This window comes from Coloeus monedula (genome assembly GCF_965178545.1).
Source record: "Coloeus monedula genome assembly, chromosome: 1".
Classification (NCBI taxonomy): Eukaryota; Metazoa; Chordata; class Aves; order Passeriformes; family Corvidae; genus Coloeus; species Coloeus monedula.
In genome coordinates, this window is record NC_138781.1 from 22,662,121 (window position 1) to 22,690,006 (window position 27,886).

Sequence of the window (27,886 nt, forward strand, 5' to 3'; positions counted from 1 at the left end):
GCGGGCTGTGGCGGTGCGGGCGGGCCGGGCCCCCGCGCCGGGAGGAGGCGCCGCGCCGCTCCCATGGCAACGGCGGGGCCGCGCTGCGCCGCGGCGGAGCCGCCATGGCCTCGCTGGCCGCGGCCGAGCCCCTCGCCTCACGGGCGGCCTCCCGCTCCCCGGCTCTCGGCCCCTCCCGCTCCCCGGCTCTCGGCCCCTCTCGCAGCGGCGGCGAGCGGCGCAGGAACACCACGGAAGCCGCTCAGGTGAGCTCTCCCGCGGGCAGGGGCACCGCCAGCCCTGCTGCTGGCCCGGAACCCCTGCCCTGCCCTGCCCTGCCCTGCCCTGCCCTGGCGGCTTCCTCGGACTGAGAACAAGCCCCGCTTTGTGCTCCGCACACAGCCTGGATTTACCTGTCCCCGGGTAAATTCACATTGGTTTAACGCGGCTATTTCACATTTTAAAACCCTTAAAAGCAAAATCTCGAAATTAAAAAAAAAAAAAGTTAAAAGCGTGGCTTTTTCAGGATACACAGTTGAGATCGGTGGATCTGGATCACATCATCAAACTACTCAAAAGTTCGGACTCAGTAAGTAACCCTGATAACTCAGTAAGTAACCCTGGTACCTCGCTATCTCAGTTACACAGGCAGTAATGGGGCTTAGACAAATATTTTATACAGTTACTTTAGTGCACCCACCCTGAATAAACTCCCGCACAGGTGACTGGAGCTACAGAGCACAAAGCTGAGTATTTCTTCTGGTATTTGAATGCTTCTGGAGATGATAATTGTTATAAAAAAATGGTGCCAATTCTGGGTTTATGTTAAAAATACGCAGAGAAAGAGATCACACAAGCACTTAAAAAAGACAAAAGCATGTGCATTCAACAACTAGACGTGAAGAATTCTAGCCTGTTTGCTAATTTTAGAGTACTGAAACCTACAGTGGGAAACAGATATACATACAACCTTATTGAAAGTATGTCATGAATTCATGTAATTGTCCAAGTTAACTGCTAACAGTTCTCCAGGGAGGTGATTCTAAATGAAGGAGAAATGCACAAAGGTCAATGTTGAAGAATAAATACAACTACCTAGGCACACAGGAGAAGCAGCATCTCATGGGCTTTTTCCAGATGATTTTTAGTTTCCACAAGATGATTTGGCAGATTAAATTCACTAAGCTATCAAATAATTTTGATCCAAAATATGGATAATTTATACTCTTAAACAAGAGCTTGATTAAACTTAGCACATTTTAAATTAATTCCCCACAGAGAAGTATTTATATCTTTCCCCTCTCCCCCTTTTTAAATACAGAACTGATAGAATAAACTTACTGTCTGAAGAAAAAAGTGCCAGATTATATTGTTTACTGCTTCTGTATAGAGCATAAGATGTATGATAAAATGCCCATAGGATTCTGGGCTTGTAGATTCCTGAAACGGCTTCCTGGCCTGCCTCAAGTTGCAGGAGCTGAAATGAATGCTGTACATCGCTGACACACCCTGACATATCCTCACTTCAGTTGTTTTCAGCTTTGAAGGCTGTTTCCTAATGGTGCAGAGCACTCTAAGCCACTTAGATCTACATGCTTACACATTTATGTTGTGGGTGACATAGGTTTGACTTTCTTAGTTGCATTGCAAATAATCCCAAAGAATTTAAGGAGTCCACACGTTTGAACAGGAGTTTTTAAAAGCCTCTTCAGTTACAAGAGAACAGACTTCATACTTAGAAATGAGGCTTCATTGCAGAGTTAATCCTGCTGCAAAGCACTTTCAGAATTTCATTGTGTCTTGTAAACTTTTTAATCTGGTTTCCACTTTCATTTAAACTTAAAAGGGGATAAACATAATCATTTAATGTTCTAGGGCAAACTGCAATTAAAACCTGCTTTTCATTCTCTTACTTAAGAAAGATTTGGAAAAAGAGCAGCTGAAAACTCTCAAGAAGGTAGTCAAGCATTTTGAAAATGGACTTGTATCCTTTTTGCCACTGTTGAATTCTGAAGTCATGGTGTTATATGTATGGTAATACTCTGACTTTTCAGCCAAGTATTTGATGCTGTATTATGCTTCCACATGGAGAATAGGGATGATCCACATACATCCTCACCACTAGCCTTCTTGTCTGCACACAGCCAAGGCTGGTAGGTTGGCAAGATTCTTGGATATTATATTCATTTGTCATGAAATTCAAAAGAGGGTTCTCACCTGTACAGCAGCCGAAATGTAACTGGTGTACTTTCAATTCAGAATAGAAAAGCATTATAATTGCCACTACTTAAGAAACAGCAGATAAAAAAGCAATGACTTCCAGTAAGGAGACATTTTAAGGAAAAATGAAGTCAGACTAACTTTTTTTCATGTTTACATTACAAAGTGAAAGGTTCCAATAATGAGAAGTACTAGGAAGGGTGTCAGCATACAGGAAAATGTGATTCATTTCATACAGTTCAGATAACTGCCCGGTGATTTAAGGCATCACACTACAGCTGAGTTGTGTACTTAAAGGCAGTTTCTGTGAGTCAGTGGAATGGTAGTAACTTCTCAGTCTCAGTTATTTGTTCAGTTTTGATTTTGTGCCTCAATCTCAATATGTATTTGGGTCCAGATTTTCAAACTTCAGTTAGTCACTTGGGAATAGAGTAGAAAAGAATTTAAATATCACAAGGCTGTCTCAGAATTTAGATAGGTAAATCTGACACTGTGATGTAAAACTTTTCATCCTTCATTTTTAGAAATTTAGTGCTGAACTTCCAGTGAGTTTAGCTAAGAAGACGCCTAAGTCAGATTTGCAAAAGTTGTACTTATGTAAAAGTAAGGCTGCTTCAAAAAGCCTAAGTTTTGACTCACATACTTCTTTTAAACACCTAACTTTAGAAGCATTGGTCTTATTTTTTCTTGATTGTGTCTTTGAGGTGTGATGAGCACAGTTTTCAGCTTTTTCTTCTGATTCATAGTGGTACAACTATATGATTTCCTTAATTTTACATTAAAAGCCCCTTAAGAATGTAGCACAAATTACCAAAATTCTTAACCTGTGTGCAGAAAAAATGAATGAACAAGAAGCTTTCACTGAGCCTTTATGTGAACTTATTAAATTATTTGGGTGAGTACCTCAGCCCCTCTTTTAGGAACTTAAACACTGCTTATTAACATGTTTATACCTTTTCTAAGGCAACTGACATATCCATACAGTATCTATCTACAAAGCACCTGTATCTGCAAGGTATCTATTGTATCATCCTTCCTTTTCATTAACTGTCTTTTACTTGTGTCCAATTTCTGTTGACATGAAGGAGGGGCCCATTTTAATAGTTCAGTATCTATGCAGTTAGATGCTACATAATTCAAAACTGTGTTGTACTTGGCCCAGCTTGCTTGGAAGCAAGGTTCCCCAAGGTGTCTTATTGCCTAAGTCATTCTGGGACTGCTGGCCTCAAAAGATTCAGCAGGTAAGTAGTACTGAGGTGTGTTTTGCTGTTTCAGACAAGCTCTTAAGTGAGTTTAAAAACTTAGGGAGAATAAGGAAGAAAAAAAAAAAACTGCCAGATAGAAAATTAGTGGGATAGTAAAACAGTTATTCAAATACAGTTTTACATAGCTTCCTCTCAGCTGTTAGGCTTAATAAACAGAGAACTTCTGAGCTGAATCTTTTAGTTCCCTCATCACCCTCAGTTGTACTGCTTGTCTTTGCTGCCACACAGTGGGGAATGAGGAGGTACATCACGGAGTTTAATTTTCTTTGGTGTTTGGTAGAAGCGTGACAAAACTGAGAATGAGTGTATAAAGTCGATAAAATGCAGCTGTGAGGCTTTTCATCTGTTAGAGCAGTTCAGCATTAATTGTGGTTTCTGCAATGAATATATTTTGGAAAATTGCACCCTTGGGTTTTGCTTTAATTTCTGTACTATGGAAATTACACCACAATTCACTACTACTTCATATGACAGAGAATGCTTTAACCAGAGGCAGGGACTGGTTTGGTTTTTTTAGATTCATTTTCAGATACATTAATTTCTCCAGTAAAATATTCCACTGTTTCATAACTACTTCTATTTACTTGTCTTCTTCCCACTTTGTTTTTTTTTTTTTTATAATGTCTTGTTTCTCCCTCCCCTGCTTCCCCCAACATTTCTTCCATTATTTTCTCTCTCCTTTTTTTTTTTCCTCTGGCAGTGTTTACAGAGGTAAACCTACCGGAAAGCTGCTTCTACAGTATGTGCTGCAGAGACTTTAGCATAATACTGTAATGTTTACTGTCAGACAGTTTTTAGCACTTACATGTTTATGTCATATCTGAATATTTTGAATATGTTATTGAGGATTTATTAATATTCGGTTCTTAAAAATGAATTTGTTGTTGGGCTCTTTGGAGTCAGTTTATTTGCTTTACTTTTATCCATTTCAAGAGGTCTTGCCCAGAGATATGATCCCTTTTTTTCCACCTCTGCACATGTCTGTACGTAGCCTAGCTCTGCAGTAGCCTGGCAGTGTCTAGGTTATAGGATTTAGTCTTCCACATTTAAATTACATTTGTTTATTCAGCACATCTTGTTGCATCATATTTGAATTATGAAGGTATTATTTATGAATATGTACCACTAATTGCCAACATGTCATTGCAGATTGTGAAGCTCTCAGTGTAGAATCAGCATTGCAAAGAATGCATTCATCCTGGAAAAAGTGTCCTTATCTGCAAAAATTATCAAGGAAGAAGAGAAGAGCTGCTGAACTTTTCTGGTGACTTGATTAAAGCATAGTTGTAATATTTTAAAATTTCATTTTTCAGGTTACCATTTCAAAAAAAGAAATCATCTGATGAAGTAAACTATTCCGTTGAAGTTTCACAATCCATTGCACACCTGGGTGAGTGTAACCTGATATGCCACAATAAAATTGTTATTATGCTACAATAAAATCAACTGTATTATTAGCAGGATTTTAATTTATTGTTACTCCTTAGTAAATGTAGGTAATTTATTTAAATTATTCATTCAATCCTCTGTGCTTTATAGCATTAGAAACAATTTTTACTTTGCTCTACAGCTAACCTGTAGATTGGCTAGCAGAATTATCTATTTCCCAGTGTCAAAAGCTACATGAAAATACTTTATCAGTACAGATGAAGAATTAAACCTGTATATAGCCTATTTCATTTCATTTTGATCTGAGGAATGGGGGTATTACTGTAAACACTGAAACCTGGGATGTGAGGAACACATATCCTTCCTGCTTCTTTGAAACCAAATGGAAGACACAAGCGAGAAGGAGTAACTCCTGACTTCCAGCTCAAACCTTCAAAACCCAAAAGCCTGAGAATTATCACCTGCAAAGGCAATTTACAAGACAGTTTAATGCCATGCCTTACTAAGAGCAATAGTTTCTGGCTTCAGCTTCCTGTTGCATCTGAGCCATGAGCTTCTGTCTTTCAGAAATCTCTTTTAGGAGTGCTGTGGAGGAAAAGGTGTCAGTCATGTCTTAATGTCACTGGACCTCTTAATGCCAAAATATCTTTTTGTGATCCTTTTACATCTTCTTTCATGTCACGTTTGTGATTTTCAAAGAAAATCCTGTAAGCACTGTAGGTTAAAAGGATTCAGAATAGAGCAAGAGTGATAATACGGCTCAGTTAATAGTAAGACATAGATGGTATAAAGGTAGCCCAATCAGCCTGTCACACATGAAAGAAATATCCTTGAAATGGGTAAAAAAAGACTCTTAGAAGTCTTTATTTTCACAAATCCAAGTCTAAAAAAGACTTTTAGAAGTCTTTATTTTTACAAATTCCAAGCAGAATGACCGCTTAGTTGCTGACAGTTCTCTTTAGAGTTACATGTCCAAAAAGACACTAAAATGTGAAAGATTGTGTATGTTATTCATATTACACACTGGTAGCTCTAGATGAAATTCTCATGTGAGAAAGATCTCTTTCTATGCTCCCTTTATTTCATATCATATCTGCTTAGAAGAAGAGTTTTTGATGACGTGGTAATGATTGACAACACCTTAGTGTAGTAGCTTTCCTCAGAATTCCACAACGTCTGGAATAAAATCCAGCGTCTTATAAGTCTCTGTAGCCATGAAACAGAAGGTAACTTTTTGATTAAACTTACACTACTCCTCTAATACCCCTTTGTCTTCTCTGGTGTGGGAGTCTGTCTCTTGAATATTTTATGAACTTTGCATTAGATTACAGATTTGTAGGGGATATGACCAAAGGTAATACTAGGTGCTGTTAAAAGAAGATACTGTGTTAAGAATACTTTCTAAAAAAATTGAAAAGTCTGTAAATTACATTTATTTCTCTTTCTGACAGGTTACTTGATGAGAGTGCCAAGCTCTCAAGTTAAAATACAAATCTGTAAGTGTATTGTTAGCTTTTATAATACGGAGCTACCACGAAAACTACTTTCAGGTAAAGCACAGTATTTTTACTTTTTAGTGATCCCAGCTACTTTGAAGTGCCTCTTTTAATTAGCTATCGATGAATTTTTCTTTTTAACTATGGTTGCTATATCTCATATATTAAATATATAGCATATATATAATTGGCAAATGTGCAATTAACATGTTTTTATAGAGGTGCATACTCTAAATCTGAGAGAAGTTCATTATTGTACAAGGAATTAATTTTTACACTTACAGAATTAGTATTAAATAGCATCCAGAAACTGTGAACTGATATGAGATCTCTGAAATGTGGGTAGCGGAGGGGGAAAAAAAGTAGTTAGGATCAGAATTATAAGAAGAGAAATGTAGTTTTCTGCTTTCTTATATGTAGCCTGGAGAGAAGCGGCTCTGGTTTCACTTGTGAGGGATAGATCTGAACCTCTCTAAATTTGATTGAGTTTGTATTATATGGACACATTTGAGCATAGGTTTGAATAAATCATGTGACTTGTCTCTACAGAAAGAGGCTATGCATGAACTCAGGCATGGTTAGAATCCACTGTTATATAATTCCTTTGACTCTTAGATGGTGCCAGAGACTGTTGTCAGGTGAAGTCAGTCACAGATCCCCTCCCTCAGGGGCACAGCATCACTGTGCTCTGAGACAGCACTGGATTGATAGGCAGCCAAACGTCAGGTGAACATTGCCACAGTCTGGCTTACAAGTGCAGGTCAAGGGGCATGCTTGATGTCAATGTGCTCCCCTGCTGCGTTCACGCAGTGTGATACTAGTCCTGTGCCCTCTTACAAGTTTTCATTTATTTTAGGAGGCCTAAAGAAGCTGCAGCTACTACAGCCCTTTCAAAATTCTAGAAATATGAAAGCATCCAAATCTGTTTTTACCTTACGAACAAGACTCAAATCCTGCAAGTAGCTCTGTGTACATTTAGTTCTGTATCTGTAAATAATTCCATCAGGATAAGTGTATGTAATTGAGCAATGTTATTCTTCTTCTGATTTGGAAAATAAGATATGTTATCTTAAAATGAAGAATGTGTTTCAGTGTGATTTTTTTAAAGTCAAATATTTCATCTCTAAGAATATATGTAAATCTTGCCAAAGTTCGACCCTGCAGAGTTCTCTTATCTATAAAGTAGTATCAACTTGGAGCCTATCAGAGTTTATGCTTAGTTAAATCTCATTTCACCATGTGCATTATCTGTATTTATCAAGCTTGTACTTCATGACATTAGACATACATATATTTATATATATACACACACATATATATTTAGGCTGCTTAAGATAAAATTTAATTTCATGAGTTATCATCTATAAATATAAATTTATTTTCTCAATGTTTCACCTTCCCCATAATTCAGTAATAAAATACAGATTTGCATATGCATGGACAAAAGTAAAAACAGACACATTAAAAAGTCAACCTTGTAAATCAAAGTTTGGATTCACCTATTTTAAGTAATATGATGATAGAATGCAATAATTCTCTAGTGAACAGGCTACCAAAGAGAACTAGGTTGTGCACCAACAACTTCCTGCATGACTGAAGAAAGTTTTTCACCTCTGTAACCCTGCTTTTGCTTTCATTGTCTAAATCCTAAGAAACATTTAATTTATGTAGCATTTAAGTCTGCTTGAGAGTGAGTCTGTTGGATATGTTTTAGGCACTATTCAGATACAAGAAAAGCAGGTCTTGTGTATTGGATTTTTTTTCTTGACTGCTTGAAATATGGTACCTGATTCTCAATTCTTTCTTGAGAAAGGATGAACATTTTATGAAATAACCAAAATTCTGAGTATTTATTGCATTATAACTAAAGCTATTTTATATGCAGGTTACCAGCCAACAAGTGCAAGCTATAAAATCCAGATGGCTGAAGTAGGAGGATTAGCAGAAACTCTTGTTTTGTCACTAGCGTTAGTTGAAAATCAACTTATTGAGAAATTGTGGGTACTCAAAGCTCTCCAGCATCTTTCCATCTCTGGTTAGTACAAACTGTTCTTTCAATAATCTCATTACCACTGATCCTAGATCATTTGTTCTGTGAACATGCCTGAAACAATTACTGGCCTACAGAGAATTAATTACTCATTATTTTCATAATTTCAGGAAGAAATTGTGGACTAATGGTGAAGGCCCAAGCAGCCAGCAGGCTCTGTTTGTATCTAAATGGTGCTGATCCCTCAGGACAGCTGGTGTTCCGTTCCTCAGATATCCTATGGAACCTGCTAGAAAACACCTCAAAAGAAGAAGTTGTTAATCAGCTCAGTAGCTTGGAATGTGTACAGTAAGTCCATGGAGTATTTTATTAATTAATGTTGTAATTTTGGAGACATCTAAAGTATTCTGTGGTGTACCATTTTGTTTGAAATTGACTGAGAGAAATGCAAATGGATCTCTTATTATGTCCTCATTAAGTTTTCAGTATTAACACAGTTGTTGCTGTTATAGGGCAAGAACAAGGTGTTCTGCTGCACAGTGCAGGAGAAATAACCCTGTCTATTGCTTTGTACCATAAAAAAGTTAATTGCAGCATTTTCAAGCTCCCACGTTAGGCTCAACAGGCTAGTATTCCTTCAATGTTGAAATGCTTATGTTATAAAATTAGAAGGAATTTCTATGCCATGATATACAAGGTTTATTTCTAGATCCTCTGCTGGAGTAAATAACCGGTTCTTCCTGTTAGACTGTTTTAAGTATTTAAGATTAGATATTTCTTCTCAATCATCATTCAGCAATGTCCAGTTCCACGGTTGAGTAAATACTGTGTCTTTGCAATAATTAATTACAACACAAACAGTGGAAGGTGCAATTTTTAATACATGCATCTTGCATATATGAATAAATTGGATGTCAAGTGGTACCCAAAAGAGTCCATTTCATAATAAAGTTTTAAGTAATTTCACTTGCAGTTAAACCCTAAGGCTTTGAAAAGTATGATTCTCAATAAGGATTCATATACATGGAGCTGTCTAACATTAGAATATCAAAGGAAAGGTAAAATGCATTTCATTTTCTTTTAAGTGCGTTGAAAGAAGTATTTGTAGACCTTCTCATGCATGGCTTCCGGCGCTGCGATTATCAGCTACGGAATGACCTCTTGGTGATTGCCACATTAGTAGCTGAAAACCCTGCAGTGCCCATGGTTGTAAGTATTTAGAGTTGTATTCCAGAGACTAATCACTTCTCCTATGCTGTCGTAGGCTCAGTATTCTTCCCCATTAGGGTTCTAATATTTTTTCCTGCTGTGTTTCCAGAGCTTTTTTCTTTCTTGGGTTTGCTGAGCAAGAAAACATTTTTTCTTTCTGCAATTGTCTTTACCTCAAAGAGAATTAAAATCTGTAGGTCATTAGCCCAGAATACTAGTGTCAACCTTATTTAATACTTAGAAAATCGCATTAACGTTATTTATGTACAAAAGTTAATGTTAACTCTTGAATTCTTGTACGGAGTCTTGAACGTGCCATTCTCCTATAATGAGTTTCGCACTAAATCTCATTTGTTGTTTGAAGATGCAGGCTATATTCATATGACCCAAATTCAATGTGTGCCTCATAACTGGGAACAAGAAGGGTTGTCCAAAAATCAGCTCAGGAGCTCTAAGTAAGATTCTGAGAAAATAATTACTTAGATCCAGTTAATAAGAGGCACATAAATTCTTCTAAAGACTGCATCACATAATTCACTACCATGACTTGCCTGAAATGTAGATGACTCATTCTTTTGTAATATTCCAGAATTTTTATGAGAAACCTGCAGAGAAATTAACTTTTTATAGATGTTAACATTCCTTTAGTCTCTTGTTTTACAGTTAAGATTTAGAACTTCAAATGAAGTTGTGACAAACATATTGAATAATTAAGCAGTCAGATCCCTGTGGATCTATTGGCTGTTCAGGAATATATTACTTTCTTCTTGAATTGAAGTTTTCCAATTGGCTGTATTACTAAACAGATGTTGTAGTCTGTAATGAATCTTACAGACTTTTCATTCAAGCTTTTCATTTAACACTAACTAGTATGAAATGTCTGTTGTACTAGAGCAGCAACATATTTGATGTCTAGAACATTCAAATTGTTTATCTAGCTGTAGAAACAGGGCATTTTTTTCCTACAAGATAAGTAAACAGGATATGTACTTTTAATTCCTTATACTAAAAGGAAGAAAAATTGTTTCTATGCAAAGAAAATATTAAAACAGTTTAGGTTCTTTACTCTCAGCCTGCCTAGAGATTTTACAAGGTATAAATATCAGGTAGGAAAAACGTTAATATTACCATTTAATCCTGCCTTATAGATCATACTAGAGAAATTTGCTTCAGAATGTTCCTTTTTTCTTAATATGCTATCCAAGCAACTTCAGAAAAGTCAGTCTTGTATTTTACATAGTTCAAAAATCAGCATAAGAATCTGAGCCTTTGAAAAGAAAAACAGTTTTCTCATCATAACCAAACTAAAATATATGTAAAATTCATAATGATAATTATTTCTCTGTGTTAGAATAAAACTGTGTGTTTGTGAATTGCTTACCTCAGAAACAAAACTCTCTTGCCTCTAATGTCCTGCATAGACACTTCCTGGCTTTGGTCTTATCCGTAGTTATATTAGACATTATTGTCCTTCTCCTAGCTCTCTAGGAGCTATGATTTACAAGATTTTATTTTCTGAGCTTTTCATGTGTGATATTGGCAAGTTCTTCTTGTCCATACATGCAATTTTTATATGTTTACTTGTAAATGCACTAAACTTGAAGTGTATTGGTCTGCATAACTGAAGCCACAAAATTGTATGTAGGGATGACCCTGATGTAAAACATGAACAAATGCATTTTTAAAAACACAGCTCTAAGAGCACTGAGAATATGGTTTTCTTGTGTTAGATTATAGTAGTGAGTACATGTGTTTGCTACTTCCCCATAGAAGTTCAGACTTGTACTGAATGAAACATGGATTTAATTGTACCCTTAGGACTGCAGTTAGTTATTGTTGTATAATGTCCAAATTGTTGACCTCTTCTTTGATAAAATTCTGTTTATCCTGCCATAGGATACATTAAATTCCGTGTTCTGAAGAAGAATGCCAAACCAAAATTAAATCATAAGTCCTAATGTCACTGCAATTTAATGTAATTAATGTATGTTTTTTGAATGCCTGTTAGGAAAGTGGATTTGCAGAGCTCTTAATAGTACTTGCAACATTTACTGAAGGTAAGAGATTCCATGCTGCATAATTACACAATTTTTGCTTTTAATTATGATTTTTTTGTAACTTATCTACAATTTCCTTCATAGTTAGACTTCCCAATCCCTTGGTAAAAGGTTTTAAACTTACCTACTCTTATGAGGACTTTGAGATGAAGAAGTTACTATTTAATGTAATAGCAATCTTATCTAAAGACCCATCTGCTGCACAGGTAAGTTGTAATAGAACAGAAATAATAAGTGAAAAAAAAAAAAAAGACAAAGGAATCACAAAAATATTACTTATCTGTCCATCTGGCATAGCCCAGTACACTGAAATTATCTGATCTCCAAATCAGGAATTCATACATAGCTTCAGACCAAGTCCTGCTGTTGGAAAGCAGCATACAATTTCCGTTTTAGAAAGTTACAAACTTGGACCGTGCTAGGAAAATTGCTGACAAGTGACTGCAGAGCATTATTGAAATATACCTGAAGAACATAATAAAATTTAACAAACCACAGTCTGTGGGAAAGCTACAGAATATAAAGAGAATTTGCCTGTACTTGTAGTGTTCATGACATAGTTTCTCAATAAAAAAAAATTTTGTTAGTGTAGGACAGATAAAGTTGACTCATGCTTTAGGTTTTTCTTATTTGCCTGTGAAACCTGTAAACTGTCTTTTTTTTTCTTTTTCTGGATTCTGCAGCTCCTCAGTGAAAATCATGTGATGCCAGCTTTACTTTATTATGTAAAACCAAATCAAAAGCCTGGATTTCATGAGTGGTCTGCTGCCCAATATGAAGAATTACAGCTTCATGCAATTGCTGTTTTAGCTTCAGTGGCTCCTGTGTTAGTAGATAAATATTTGTCCTGCCAAGCGAATACTCTTCTCCTTGTGTTCCTAGAATGGTGTATAGGCCAAGGTCAGTGGTGCTCATGGCTTTCACACACAGGTAACCTCAAAACAGTTCAGCTGAACTTACTTTCTTTGACAGGAAAGGAAAATGTAAAACTCATGATGTCAGAATGATTGTTTTTCGATAAGTCACTTAGGAATCAGATGTTTCCAAAAAAACAAACAGCCATCCTTTTTTTTTTTCTGCTGATGGATGGATAAGCTGGTGCCCCTTTCCCTGTGTGCCACTATACTGATATTCCTTCATCTGTGTGGGCAGCCAAACACCTCTACTGTCTGTGTTTTATGTGAGCCAGGAACTTCCCTTGTGGCCAAGTGAGACCAGTAATTCCTGCCATGAGACAGGACACGTTAACTCAGAGAGACAGGGTCCGGACTAAAGCTGGCTTCTGAGCATCAGATAAGAGTGTGGGCTAAGCAAAAAGATAACTAAGGGCACTCAGTTTTGTTGACCAGATTTCTAAGGATAGATATTTTTCATTATAAAATTGATATGTCTTCCTGGGAATAAATTTTTATTTGGGTTGAATGGAGATCAAAATGTTGCTATTAAATGTCATGCTAAAGAATATATTTTGAGTTTTGAAAACTGCTCATGAACCTAGTAAGGTTAAAAAATGTATAATAATTTCAAATGTTGACCAAAATCTTAACTTTCTTATGTATGTAAAAAGTATAGTCATACACGGAAAGGCATATTACTAGATGGTTTTAAACAAGAGTAATTTCTAACTTCAAGGGGATTTGGGGGTTTTTGTTGTTGTTGTGTTTTGGGGTGGTTTTTGGTTTTATTTTTCCTGAGCACATTATCATTCTGAACATACACTGTCTGCAAAAACTACTATTCATTGATATTGCTCCACAGATCCTTTCTTTGGTCAAGGTAACAGTTTCCATGGAACAGGTGGTTGTGGCAACAAACTTGCACAAATGCGCTATGGCCTCCGAGTGCTGAGATTTGTTGTGTCCCTTTATGATGATGCTGTGAACATTAATTTGTGTGACCAGGGAGCAATTAGCCAGCTACTGGGTAAAGCACAATTTGTATTGCTGTTGTTTAATTAGTACATTTCTGTTGACACTGAGAATGTTCACGTATTTTTGTGTGCTGTGTTTTTAGTGTGTTACTCCTTTGACTGCTGAAAAACTAAAAAACCTCTACCAGTTAATCCAAAATGTAACTGATTTTATTTTAAATTTTTTTACGTTTCAACACCCATTGAATGAATTAAGCAAAACAGACAGTTCTAAAAGTCTAGGTGTTTAATTTCAGAGCAAAAGCTGCCCCTTCTCACTTTATGTTGCTGCATTTGGTACATCTTGTTTTCATAGTGGTAGTCCCCAGAAACTCCAGCCCACGAGTATTTTTCCACCTAAATCTATTACAGTGTTGCTTTCCACAACTCCTCTTTAGTGCAGAATAAAATTAATAACAAGTTGCCTTTGTATGAAAAACATGAAGAAAAAAAGCAGAACAAAACTGCTTAACCACTGCTCCTGCAATTTTAGAGCATTCATTTCCTGTTCAGTAACACATACCTACTGTAAAATTTTGGTTTAAGTTCCAAAACAAACTGGTTTAAGTTCTTTTCTTACAGTAACAGAAAGTTTTCAGTACTCTGAAGGAAACAAAACAGGAAAGATCCTTTGGAATTCAAAGAGTATGTTCTAATAAAAAGCCTAGAAATGAAGTATTTTATAGCCTCAGTTGAACTCCAGTGAAAACTCAGTGGAAACCTACAGCTTTTAGTGAAAGCAAAATTAACACTATACCTTACATATCAGAATCAAGTAACTTTTCTTACTCTAGGGGAGCTTTGTGTATGAATGCCCTCTTTCACAGAGTGGCTCCAAGGCAGATTTTCTCAGCAATGGTGGTATTTCATGTCTTTCCCACATTTCCACTGTCAGTACAAACGTTTGTGAAGCTGCACAATAGAGTGAACCAGTATGTTTGTTGTCTTTTTCTAAGAGTTCCTTAATTCACATCAGGTCCCTGAATTCCTTGCACTGGCACAATACAAGGGGCAGCACAGAGTCTGAACAAGGGAGAAATCAGTGCAAACTGCTGTCATTAACTCTGTCACCAAGAGTAAAGGCCATGAAACTGCAGCATCAAAGTGCTGCACCTCTGTAAGCTATTACAAAAACACAGGAGATAAAACTGAACTTACTTTAAAAATCCTTTCATGTAAATTTGAGTTTTTTTAAAAAGCAACAGCTGTAATAGAATTTTGAATTGTGTATAGGGGCATTCATATATATAAAATATATCCATTTACAGACATCTTAAAGTATGCAGCAAACAAATCTAAAGAGAAAGAAAGTACTCTTCTACTGGAAATCCAAGCTGATACCTTATTTATTTTGTCTGTTCTCTGTGATAATGATCTCCACAGAAAGGTATGTATCTTTTTACCTTATACTGTGCAGACATTGCCAAAACATGTTATATTTTCATTTAAGGGACACTTCTTTTCTGTTTTAATTTAAAAGCAGGTGTCAACTGTTGCTAACAAGTCATGTTTCTTGACACAGCTAAAATGCAAAAACACTCAGAAATCCACTAGCAAGTGTTGAAGATACTTGATTGTTAATTCACATTATTTTGAAACTGATATATGGAAGTGTGTTAAGAAATGAATTAGCACTTTGGAAAAACTGAAAATCTCTTTTTCTTATGTATAAGGAGTATGTTCTGCTTTTGTGGACCAGATTTATTACAATATAAATACTTACATTTCTCAGTTTCCATTGTATTTTCTCACATGTTTACATTTAGTAAATATTGCTTAAGAAACATTGCTTTAATTAACATTTCAACAGGAACTCTTCAGCTGTGAAGGAATTGCTATACTTATCCCATTCTTTAAGATGGATCCAAAGAAGTTATATAGTGGATTAGGCCACAATTGTCTCCTCCTCAGTGCACTCGACTGCTTGTGGTTAGTGAAGTATTTTTGCAGCAGTAACTCAGAAAAATGTCAAGTCTTGTATTTTTTAGGTCTGCAGTGCTATGATCTTTCTCTGCACATATAGGCCTTTATTCTATTTACAATGTACAAAAATTCTTAATAAAATTTGACTAACTAAAAATGATGCAAATGAAGTAGAAAATCTTACATGCAGTATATTCCAAATACAGATTCAGTATGACAGCCTCACTCCCTGCACTGAGTGACCTCCTGACATGCAGAGCTACTCACGACTTTCTAAGAGATGCATATGGCTAGAGTCTGTAAATAACTTTAGAGAAGTAAATAATACTCAAGAACAGACCAATATTAACAAAAAACTGTGTAAGCATAAGAATTGTTTGTAAACTGGCTATATTGGGCCAGAAAGATTGCCAATACATAGGAGGAAAATAAAAAGTTAATTTGTTCTAAGGCAGAGGTTGATAAATACTTGAAAACCGAATATGTTTGCTGGGAGAAAATACTGATGCAGGAGATCTCTTTAGTTTCTCTGTTAATGATCATAGCTGAGGAAATAAGGAAGCAAAAGCAACATGAATGCTGGCTGTATGATTATTTTAATCTGGGAGAAGCAAACCATTGCCAAAAAAAAGTCTTGCTTGACTCACCCCCTTGATTTTGCTGGCAGAAATATTCACACGGCCGTACAATAAACCAGATTAGGGGCATGATCTGGTTAAATTTTAAGCTCGTTTACTGAGTTCGTTTCAGTTTAAATACATACTCCAATCATTGTGAACCTGCCAAATTTCTTAGGCTGCTTCAAGGAAGATTTGCCATCTTCAGGAGAAGAAAGAGCAGTCAAGCAGGGTATATTTAGTTATAGGTGTAAATGAAAAGGCACGTGAAACATGATTTTTCTACTCCCTGAAGGTATGAAGCACATTGCATACCAAATAGTATGCAATTCAGCAAAATAAATGAGATGGTTGTAGAATGTTCTGAAGCATAAAAGTGTTTCTACATAAGTGAAATTATTTCTGTTTAAGGTCCTGTGTCATTGGATGTTACATTGGAGAGGACTATTTTATTGAAAAACAGGGCATTTTTCTCCTTCTGGATTTGTTGGCAGTAGGTATTTTTATTATTGGTTTTGTAGAATGAAAGAGTAGGAAAACAACATGGAAAATTGCATTATTTTTGCTGCAGTATCTCCTAAGACTGTTATACTACCAAAAAAAAAAAAAAAAAAAATCAGTGCGTTTTTAATTCCCTTAGACAGACCCAGGCATCTGCTCAGAATTTATTGTATGGATTTTCCCTGTATCTTTTTTCTTTTTTATTTTTTTTTGTTAATACATATTTGACAGAGGGAGTTTTTAATTTAACAGAGCTATACTATTTTTGAAAAGAAAACTCAAACTATGCTCGTAGTTTGGAAGACACCTCTCTTTAGAAAAGCTCTTCAGTGCTTCATATTGAAGTTAGTAAGAACACTTGATGGCTTTAACAGTTTTTATGTTTGAAGTTACTTTGTACATGTATCTTGTGTGTATGGCTGCTTCTGGGGATCTTGGACACAGAGCTGGCACAGACATTTCACCTCTTAAAAATAAAAACACACCTTCCTTTGTTCATTCACTCCTCATTCTTACTGGTTGTACCATCAACCCCTGATGTTCTTGCAGTCCAAGGCTGCAGACCCTCAGAATAACAGAATCATAGAATGGCCTGGGTTGGAACGGACCTTAAAGATCATCCAGTTCCTGCTCCCCTGCCATGGGCAGGGACACCTTCCAGTAGACCAGGTTGCTCAAAGCTCCATCCAGCCTGTCCCATCCAGCCTTCAGGACTGGGACATCCACAGCTTCTCTGGGCAAGCTGTTCTAGTCCCTCGCCATCCTCAAAGTAAGGAATTTTTTCCCAGTACTTAATCAAAACCTACCCTCTTTCAGTTTGAAGCCCTTGCCTCCTCTCACCTGCTGCCAAAAGATCTAGCCACAAAACACAAGATGTGCTGTACTGCTCAGCCTCTGCCTTCAGAGTCTGTTTCTTACAACAGTAAACTTTGGTAGCAGTGTATTCTCCAGCACACGATCCTGGAGGCATGTACACAAAACCTACTGAGTAATTCTACACACAGGAATGTGCATCTTCTATGATCCTACACTCATGCCCCTCATGTTCTTTGATTTATGGAACTTTGCATAGCAGGATTCCAGAAACTGTAAGGATTTACAAGTTTATACGTGAGTTTTGTGCAAAACTAGTGATGAAAAGCTTGCAGTTACTTGATTACATATTACACAATTTCTCAGAAGGTAGACATCCCTGTGTTTTGAACAGTTTAAAACTTTCTTTACTTTTTATTTGACCAAGTTAAAGGAAAAGAACCTGTGCAATATAATTCTTGGAATCCTGGTTGAATTTTGTGACAACCCTAAAACCACTTTGCACATGAGTATCTGGCGAGGGAAGAGAGATCAAACAGCTGCAAACCTTCTAATACAGTTATGGAGACAGGAGGAGTTGGATTTGGGAGTCAAACGTGATCGATACGGAATGATTGTTGGTAAGTTTGATGATATGTGTGAAACTGTGACCCGTCCAGTAAAATAATGACATTATTTTCTTTTGTAGTCTGAATCCTGGTGACAGTAAATATCAGCATTTATAACTTTACACTGTAATCCTTACCAAACCTAAACTATCTTCTGTTTCATGTGTTTTCTATTTCGTCTTATTTATTCGTTTATTTTCTTTTCATTCTGGCCACTATATAGCATTTTCTACATCAACTGGGAATTAACCAAGTATTGAACAGAACCATGACCAGCTTCTCCAATGCTGGACAGTTAAACTACTTAATTTCTTCCACAATAGGTATTGTGTTTTGTTGTATGGTGTAAAAAGAAGTGAGTGCTATTCTCACAAATTTTTGGTCATGCTAATTAAAATTTCCTGACCAAATATTATGTTCAAATTCTTGGCCAAACAATCAAAATTATTTACATGGTGTCTACAGAATAAGATGGACTTCCTCTAAGTTTGGGAACCTACTACCTCTTCATTTTTCTACTCTGGTTTTGTGTTTTTATATTATTAGACATTAAGAAACCTATTGCTACCAGCTTCCAGAGACAGCAAAAGGTCATTCCTGTGCCTGCCAACTGTCCCACCTTTGCCATCATGGAAATTTCAGAGAGCATACGGGCAAAAATTTATTCATTATTTTGCAAGCTAGGTAAGATAAATTAATTGCCTTGTCAGTGTCATATTTGTCATTAAACTTGTTCACTGGTGATCGATAAAGTCACTAGAAAAAAAAACAAGGTCAAAGGAAACATCGAGATGCATCATCAATACTCTCTAATTAATAGATGCTTGCTCATTATGTTTTTAAAAGTCCTTGTTTGGGATTTCAAGACTTCCCCACTATTTTGCTGCCCGTACCACTAGGAAGAGTTTTCTTAGGACTAAACCTAAAGTTGGTTTGAAATTCTCTGCAATTTATTTTCCCACACAAGATATCTCTTTCACATATTTTAGCACTTCTACATTTATTTCTTTAGATTTAAAAAGATATTACTCATTGATTGCATTTTCTAACATAATCTCTAATTGTTCTTTTTTTTTTCCTGGAGTCTTTCCAATTTATTCAAATTCTTCCCAGAACTGAACACAGTACTCCAACAGAAGCCTCAGAGCCAAATAGAGTTACGTTATTCTACACATCTTGTAAATAACCATTCAGACATTAATGTAACAACAGCTGTATTCTTAGGGGCATGGTATTGTTTGCTCATTCAACTTAGAATGTTGTACAGTCATCTACCGTCCTGGGTTAGTACAGATGGCTATTCCTACAATTAGAATTTTTTATTTGTCCTTACTGAATTAAATTCTGTGGTTTTAGATAATTTTTCAGAGTGGCAAGATTAATTTGCATTTTAATCTTTTATTTCAAAGTGTGGCAGTTCCTCCTAATTTTTTGGTTTTTTACACACTGAATATGAATACTCATTATACCCTTGTCTTAAAACCTAGACTGAAGTCAAGATAAGTGATAAATTCTTCCACATCCATGAGATTTTTTTTCTGTCTGTAGACAAAAGCTGGGTCTTAGTTTTCAATAATTCATGTTGGATATTAATTTTTTTTGCTGTTAACATTTAGCTGTATAAACATTATTTGTCTAATTACTGGTTTCAGGGATTTTCTTGTACGCTTACTTTTGTTTTCATGTCCATCCTCTGCAGGTTCAAAGATAATCAGTAATTGTTCTGAGATTGCTTCAGCAGTTCTCTGCTTTACCTAGAGAATGAACTGGTTCGAAAACACCCTTAGTTTCTCTAATAATATATAGCTATTTGCTCCTCTGTTGTAACCCAGGTTCTTACTAATTTTAGTAGTGTTAATTATATTAAATGTTGGATCACAGCTGGATTCTTTACTAAAATAAAAGGCATAAGATTTTCTTCCAGCTTTCTCCTGTATTCACAGATATCTTCCACGTTAGTTATATACATTGTCCTGTGAAGTACTAAAATGGTATAAAAGATAATAACATATGGAAATATTTTATAGTCTTTTCTCTGCAACTTCCTGTTACTATTAAGCTCAATAACAGCCTGTAACACAATGATCTAGAAAAACGGTGGTAAATGGTCTTTATTTACAGTTATTTCTTAGCTTCAAAACATGATGTAATTATACTCTAGATAGATGCTACTTTCCCAGTTACCACACAGATGATATGATGAAGTCTTGAAAGAGATTTGATAGACTGTGCTTAGATTTTTTTTTAATTAAGTACCATTATCATTCAGTGTGAAAAAAAATGTAACATAGTCTCAGCAACCATACTTCCTTGTCTTACTCTTTTACACATACTAGAAACATTTTTAAAAGATGGAGTCATAATGCTCAAGGCATTATTCTGAAGACAAAAGTCTACAAGGTGGAGGACAACCTCATTACACAGCTTTGGAACAAAGCACCAGTGTAATTTTCCTGTTGGCTACTTCACAGTTAAAGCAAACTCTTTATGTGCTGAACTGCTGCCCTAGAACCGGTGATCTGTAGAGTCAACTGTTTTAACAGAAATCAAACCCTTACCACGAAAGTGTAGCAACCTGGCCTGCCAAGTGATTGGAAGGCTGATGAAGCCATTCATAAGTAAAAATTTTACTATAGAGAGAAAGTATTGTGGAGAAACGGAGTTTTTACCAGCAAAAAGCCTGCTCAAGATCAAGAGTGACTGACTGGTGTATGTGTGATGAAGATTTTCATGTGTTTATATAACCAGATGTCTTCTTTTAGAATATTATATTTTAAGATAAATTCATCATACTGATGTGATTAATATCCTTTTAGGTTTTGAAAATTTACCTGGCTTATCTACTAAGGATTTTGTTACGCTTGCTATAATACAACGTTATATTGACTTTAAAGTGAGTATAGTTCAAGCAAATATTACTACTGTACCTGCATTCCCAAAAATAGCAAGTATATCTCAAGACACAACAAACAAATAATCCTTCAAAATCTGTCCCCTCTGTCACAAGTCACCTATAATTTCACATAGTGAAAGCCAGTATTCACCAGCAAAAGAAACAATCCCACCTCCAACATTGCCTCAATCCCCAGGTTCTTGCTTCATACTGCTACAAATGTTTGTGACCATGCAGAAAATAAGACTAGAAACTAATGCTAGTTAAAAATAACTCAGGAAAAAATAGTTCTAACTGTTTGCCAGATCAAGACAGGAATGTGCCAGGAGTAAGAAATTGGGGAAGGACTGGAGAGTAGGACTGTGTCCTTGCCCAGTAAGGTCAGTTTAGGGGGACACTATTAAAAATGACATGAAAAACACATTCTTATTAAGGTTCTTCTGTGCTTTCCTATCTTTATCCCCACATGCAGTATCCAACCATCCATCCGTCCGTCCGTCTGTCCGTCCATCCATCCATCCATCCATCCATCCGTTCATTCTGTGTAAAGTTAAAAATGGTGTGCCTATAGGAAACTAGAGCAGGGTAACAAGCTTTGTGAGAGCTGTCCTGCTCAAAAGATGCCTTAGTTTATGATAATTTTATCCTTAGGAACAAACTCTGAGAGAGCTTGCAGTGTTCGGGAAATCGCAAGACTCAGTGTTTGGTTTATAATTCCAGCTTCTGTTGATGGCTCATGTTGCAGTTTGCTCTAATAATGTCTGCAATTTGAGATTTTAAGTAGTAGGCAGTAGGACTCAACACTTTGCTTTTGTAATTTGCTATCTTGGAGCTATCTCTGTTTCTTCTGACTTGCTGTAGTTATCAGCATTCTTGTTACTCCTCTTTGGAATCAAGTTTGGGCTCGAGAAGTCTTAGGGAGGCTTATCAAGAATGAATTTGGCACAGTATTAGTGCAGTCTAACCTTGCATAAAAATTCTGGGAATTCAAATGGTAAAGAGAGAGATGGTTTCTCTAGATTATTTTGGATAATTGGAACTGAAAAATGAGATAAATATCAAGTACTGTGGTGTATGTTTCACACACAGGTTGCAGAGGTTTGGAGTGAAATATGTGCAGAAATAAAAGAAGAATTCAGGCCTGTTACATCAGATGAGAGAACTTTGAAAGCTATTTCAAAGGTGTCAGAAGATATTGGAAGAACAGTTGTTGCTCTGCAGATTGAAGTGCTTAAAATTCAACAGCAACAGAAAATCCAAAAGGAGGAAAAAACATATAAAGAAGTAAGACAAGGAGTATTAAAATAAGGAGAGCCCACCTAAGCTTTTTTGTCCATTTATGTGCAGATTTTCTTATTATATAATGTTGAGAATCCTGTATGTGTACACTGCTTGAAAATGTTTTAATCTGTCTCAGCAGCAAAATTTTAACTTTAAATTAAATTAGAATAACCTCAGTCCTCTCAGCTTGTATAATTTCCACAGTATTTAGAGAGCAACATGAAAAAATGAAGCAGTGTCATTGGCGATGCATCAGCAATGGGCTAACAAGAAATGATCATTATGTTACTAGAGTTGCACCTGTGTTCGTCTGTAGCAGATAACAATACAAAGTACCTATTACAAGTACACCTGCTTCTTAAAATGAAATATAAGTCTCTAGTATAAGCTCCCTTGCTGAATATTCACAGAGCTTTATTACTTCAGAAAGTAGGGCTTTGCACTTCCCAGCATGCTGAGAATGAGAAGGTATAGACATTTTCCAGCTTTGGTTATAAGACAAACATCTGGTGGTTTTGCTCATCTGTTGTCTCACCCTCTCCTGCTTTCTGAAAAATAAGATCAGTTGGTCCAGTTGTCTGAAATCTCATGCTAGTGTTTTGGGGATTGTCCTGCATTATGATGACTGCACTTTTGTCACCTGAACTGATTCTATCTCTTTTATTCAACATTTGAGAGTAAGAATATACAGAAAGTTTTCCTGAAAGAGCTGGGCCTTGTCCCACATACGTTTTGGAAGAGAGGGAAATTAGTTTGCACAAAGTAAGCCTCTCTTTGTTTTTTAAGGGCAGTGCATAAGTGAATGTTTTAAAGGGCAAGTACTTTATTAGAACATTATTATCCAGTCTCAGGTGAGAGGGATGAGCTAAGGTAGTCAAAGAGGTGTGTGTAGGTGAACATTCTTTTCAAACAGCACAAGCAATGAAATCAGAAGAGATCAGGAGAACAGGATTTTGTTGCATCCTGTAAGTCTCATTTACATTACAGATCCAAGCTACCCATCCACAGAGAGAATTGATAAATAAATCTTGGGAAAATGTCATGACTCAGACATCAAACTATGAGGCATTGAAGGTAAGAAACCTGATGGAGCAAAAAATTTACATTCATGATGTATTTATAATAATTTTGAAGTTCCAAACACATTTCTTAATGAATTATGTGGATATTCAAGTAGAAGTGATCATAAATTTTTTATTCACACAGACATAGAAGAAGTAACCATAAGATGTATTGGAAAAGTTACACAATCTTTGATTCTTCTGACTACAATCACAAATTGGAGATCAACATTGTCACTTGCAGTTGAGGGGTGGATTTATATATATGTATTTCTTATGAAACTGTTGAAACTACAACTCTGTTCATTTTTACTTTTATTTTTTCTAATTCTTCACTCTCCTTTTTTAGTACAGCAAAATCTTTCAAGATGGGAAATATTTTAGGAAGAAAGCAGTTTCTTCTAGCAATATTTGCGCTTTCCCAGAAGAACATAAGAATATTAGAGTCCTGGTTTGGCAACCAGATTAAGTTGGAAAACGAATGAAATCAGACTTAGAAAAACTTTGGTAGCTAAATTTAATTTTTCTTCATTTCCCAAAGGAGTTGCAAAGGAGAACAATTTTCTTTCTATGCAAGCACCTCCCTGGCCTATGGAAAGATGTATGCTAGAATTAGAAATGAAAAAGGGCCAGAAAAAGGATCTGAAGAACTAGAGACTCGCTAGTTTTAACTGAGTCCCTGGAAAGCAGTTTTAGGCACATGAGGGAGAAGGAGATTGGTATAGACTATCATGGATTTACCAAGGACAAATCACGCCTTGCCAACATAGTTGCCTTCTGTGATAAAATTATTTGTCCTGGAGAAAAAGGAAGGTGGATGCCTATTGCCTTGGCTTTGTCAAGTTTTTCAGCACCATCCTGTGTAGCATTCTTGTAGTCAAAATGGGGATAGATTACATACAGGTGGACTACAAGCTGTGGGAAAAACTGGCTGGACTAATGGGCTCTAAAGGACAGTGGTCAGTGACTAAAATCTAACTAGTGGTCAGTTTTGAGTGATATTCCTCAGAGTTAGTTACAGGGTTGATAATAAAGTGTTGATTTAACATTTTCATTCGTGATTTGGATATTGAATCAGTATCCATCCTCATCAGGTTCAAGGTGTGAATGCCCCATCCCTGGAAGTGTTAAAAGGCCAGGCTGGATGGGGCTCTGAGCAACCTGTTCTGGTGTCCCTGCCCATGGCATGGGAGTTGCAACTAGATAAACTTTAAGGTCCCTTCCAACCCAAACCATTCTGTGATTCTGTAATTCTATGACGCTGAGCTGGAGGAAGCAATCCACATGCTGGGATGTAGGGTTGCTGTTCAGAAACTGGACAGATGGGCTGACCAAAAGCTCATAAAGCTCAGGGGAAAAAAACCGTGAAGTCATTCATCCGGGTTGTATTGAGATTGAGTTGTGATGCCTCAGTACAGCTGGGGCTGCCTGGAGAGGTGGCTGTGTGCTCTGCGTGGGGTGAAAGCTGATCGTGAGGCAGCACTGTGCTCTTGTGGCCATGGAGGCTCACAGCACCCAGGGCTGCATTGCACAGAGTACAGCCTGCAGGTCACAGCCAGCAGGGATTCCCTTCCCGCCCTTGCAATGCCATGTCCCTTTATTCTGTTTTAGGGTTATCAGTACAAGAAAGAGTCAAAAACCAGGGGAAGGGTACTTAAAATTAAAGACAAATAGAATTATAACCTCATTTATTTTGTCATTTTGTATGTATGTTTTCAAACTAGTGCAAATGACACAATTAATGCACATTAAAACAATTTTGCCTTTTTTCTTACTATCTTTAGAAAGCAAAAAGGCTTCAGGAAATAGCAATAGAGGCTTCTGGATCTAAAGCAAATGTTCAAAATAGACCCATCCATTCTACTGATATTAAAAAAGTCCGTACAACAGTAAGTAATCCTTAATGACTGTTTTATTTTCATTAATAGGTAAGCAGTATGGGGTTTATTCTGGCTGTATACATGCTGCTGCTTATGCTTTCTTTAATAATGTTATATTGACAAGTCCAAGTACATAAAAAAGAATCTGTATCTTCTGCAAATTGCCACTTCCCATTCTGACATATCCTTAGACAAGCAGTTGGCCAGAATGAGATTCAGATCTGGAAATTACTCTGAAAAAGTGTGGGCAAGATGATCCCTGTGCTATGTGACATGTAGCTCTTGTGAGAGAGCTGTTCATGAAACCTTGCTGAGGTCAAGACCTCCTCCTTTCATGGTTGGGTACATCTGTGCAATCTTTGATACATCTGTAGAGGTGTCCTTTATCAGTAACATGTCCCTGACTGTCTGCAGATAAGCCACTTTTTGCATCTGCAGAAAACATTTTTTCTCATTTCTATCAGTTAATTGACGTGTGAGAAAATAAAAAGCCTTTGTTAAGATCTAATTCACACCTAACAGCATATTTAGATGTTGAGTTATGACAAGACATGGGGGAATCCTCAGTCTAGCCAGTAACTGGTTTTGCGTTAACTGGGTTATTTCTGTGTAAGCGTCACAGCTGAGGAGGATTTTAGGGGGATAGTTTCTTGTTGCTTGTTGTAAGTTACTCCTACATGTGAGGAAAAATGAAAAAGGATAAACACGAGGTGCTGTTTTCAAACTTGTATGAGGGCAAGAGATTCTATTATCATGGGCTCCCTGGCATGAATGAATAATGATAACTAAGGTGGCTGTAACTTGAAAAAGAGAAGATGAAGTTTATGTTTGATGTGATGGAGAGGCAAGGAGCTTAATAGGAAGCAAGGGGATTGTCTCAGAGTGCTGGACTAGATTTTTTCTCTCATTTTCTTAAACTTCAGAAAGATATGGAGGAAAACATCTGTGAATGCAAGATGAAGTGGGTTGGAAAAATTATTTAGGTACTTGCATAAACAACAGTGAGACTGTTAAACAGCAATATTTTGCAGAAAGTATCTGAAAAATTTTGATATAAACATGAGTAATCTGGAAATTGTTAGTGAAGAGAAACATACTGTTAGATTTTATTTTAAAGGCTTAAACCTCAAGCCAAGAATGTTCATATCTTGGAGGGAGAGGATTTAACAAGAAAGTAGCTTCTTGGTTCTATAATCAAGATTTCAATAACTGTAGATAAAAACAAGGAAAAGGTTAGTCCATTTTGCAGAAAAGGTGTATTGAGAAAAAAATGTTTTAGCAACATCATATAAAATTCCTTGGGTACACTGCTTAGGAGAATTACAAATGACAGATATGGCTGGAAATTTTTTTAATGCAGCCATCTTCCTCCTCTCTGCCAAACACCATGTACTAGTTTGAAAACAAACCAGTGGGAGGCACCAAGTCAGAATAACAATTTAATGGGGAAATTAAAGAAAAGTAAAAAATAAAACACTGGTTCAAACTTACAGAGTCAAGATACAATCTGACACCCTGTTAGGCAGGGTGGTGGTAGCAGTCTGGTAGAATGGTGGCTGCAGTCCTCTGAAGTGGTGATCCTGTAGAAGAAGGGTCTGCTCTTCCTCAGGTCCCGTGGTGGCTGTGTAGCTCCTGTCCTCTGGAAATCCAGTGGAAAGGGTTGCCTCCGGTGTTCAGAGTCCCAGCTTATATCCACGCTGGGATGCTTGGTTCCTCCCTCTGGGTGGAGCATCTCACAATGGGGTAATGAGTCATGAGGCCAGGTGTTGATTGGGCTCATTAACAGAAGATGGTCCGGAGGGAGTTATCTCTGAGTCATGCGGCAGGACAATGATGGGCCATTAACAGAAAGACAGTCTGGGGGGAGGAGGCAAGGAAACACTGCCCCACCTGGTTTCAACAGCTCATGAGGATGGTAATAGAATACACTGCAACCCAGGACACACCCTTAGCAGGGAGAGATGAAAATTAAACTAAGATGGTTGTTGCTTAGTCAAGGTCAAGTAGTCAAACATGTGAACCACATGCACTCAAGGACTTGCATTTTTTTTCAGTAGGTCATGATTAGAAGACAGAGCTGTCACTCAGGGATATTTATGCCAAGACTCCAACCTATTCAGTGTAAAGAGTAGTAATGAATCTGGAAAGGATATGTGTCTTTCAGTCTTGGAGATTTTTTGGAGCAGTAGTTCTATGCAATTGCATTCTGAGAGGAAGAAGGCCTGTTCCTTTTTTTTATTTGAAGTAGTAAGTAATAATGTATAAGGAGGTTGCAAACTGTGGCTGATACTCTATTCAAATCCAAATAACATTGTAGAGCAAACTTCTATTGGAATAAAGGCTTGATTTTCTTTTTTTCCATTCATAAGATCAGACATGAAGGCAGAAAAGCAGAGCACATAAAAGTACCAGCTGAAAAAACACTCTCTCCTTTCTTTTATATTGATGGGAACAAATTGTGAATTTAGTATAAGGGATAGTTTTAGTAACCCTCAGAAACCTCAGCAGATGTCTCCACCAACTGAATAATATTTTCAAAAGGCAGTTCATTATTCACATCTCATCTCATTTGCAAGACTAGCATGAAAGTCAAGCAATGTATTTATTTTGTATTTCAGGTCGGACCTGGTCGCTTAGTAACTGTGGAAAGTACACTTCGTCAGTACGGTGGAGGGCCACTGGCTGTTACAGACCATGCTCCTAGAAAGGCTGCTGTTTTTAAAGGAGCCTTAAAAAAGATCAAAAAGGATAAAACATTGGACTCAGTCAAGAAAAAATCAGTACCTTTAGAATAA

At 36.8% G+C, this 27,886-nt stretch overlaps 1 protein-coding gene across 1 annotated transcript; it reads left to right on the forward strand.

Moving 5' to 3' along the window:
* Positions 1 to 104: 104 nt before the first annotated feature.
* On the forward strand, positions 105 to 27,886 carry CFAP69 (cilia and flagella associated protein 69; the record flags this gene model as incomplete). Its single annotated transcript, XM_082296452.1, is given in 23 exon segments — positions 105 to 245; positions 506 to 568; positions 1,898 to 1,963; positions 2,985 to 3,094; positions 4,778 to 4,854; positions 6,305 to 6,403; positions 8,235 to 8,386; positions 8,515 to 8,687; positions 9,425 to 9,548; positions 11,557 to 11,605; positions 11,690 to 11,811; positions 12,289 to 12,505; positions 13,364 to 13,528; positions 14,783 to 14,901; positions 15,325 to 15,443; positions 16,466 to 16,547; positions 17,796 to 17,988; positions 18,523 to 18,660; positions 20,793 to 20,869; positions 21,959 to 22,153; positions 23,138 to 23,224; positions 24,996 to 25,100; positions 27,710 to 27,886. Coding segments are annotated over 23 exon segments (2,850 nt in total).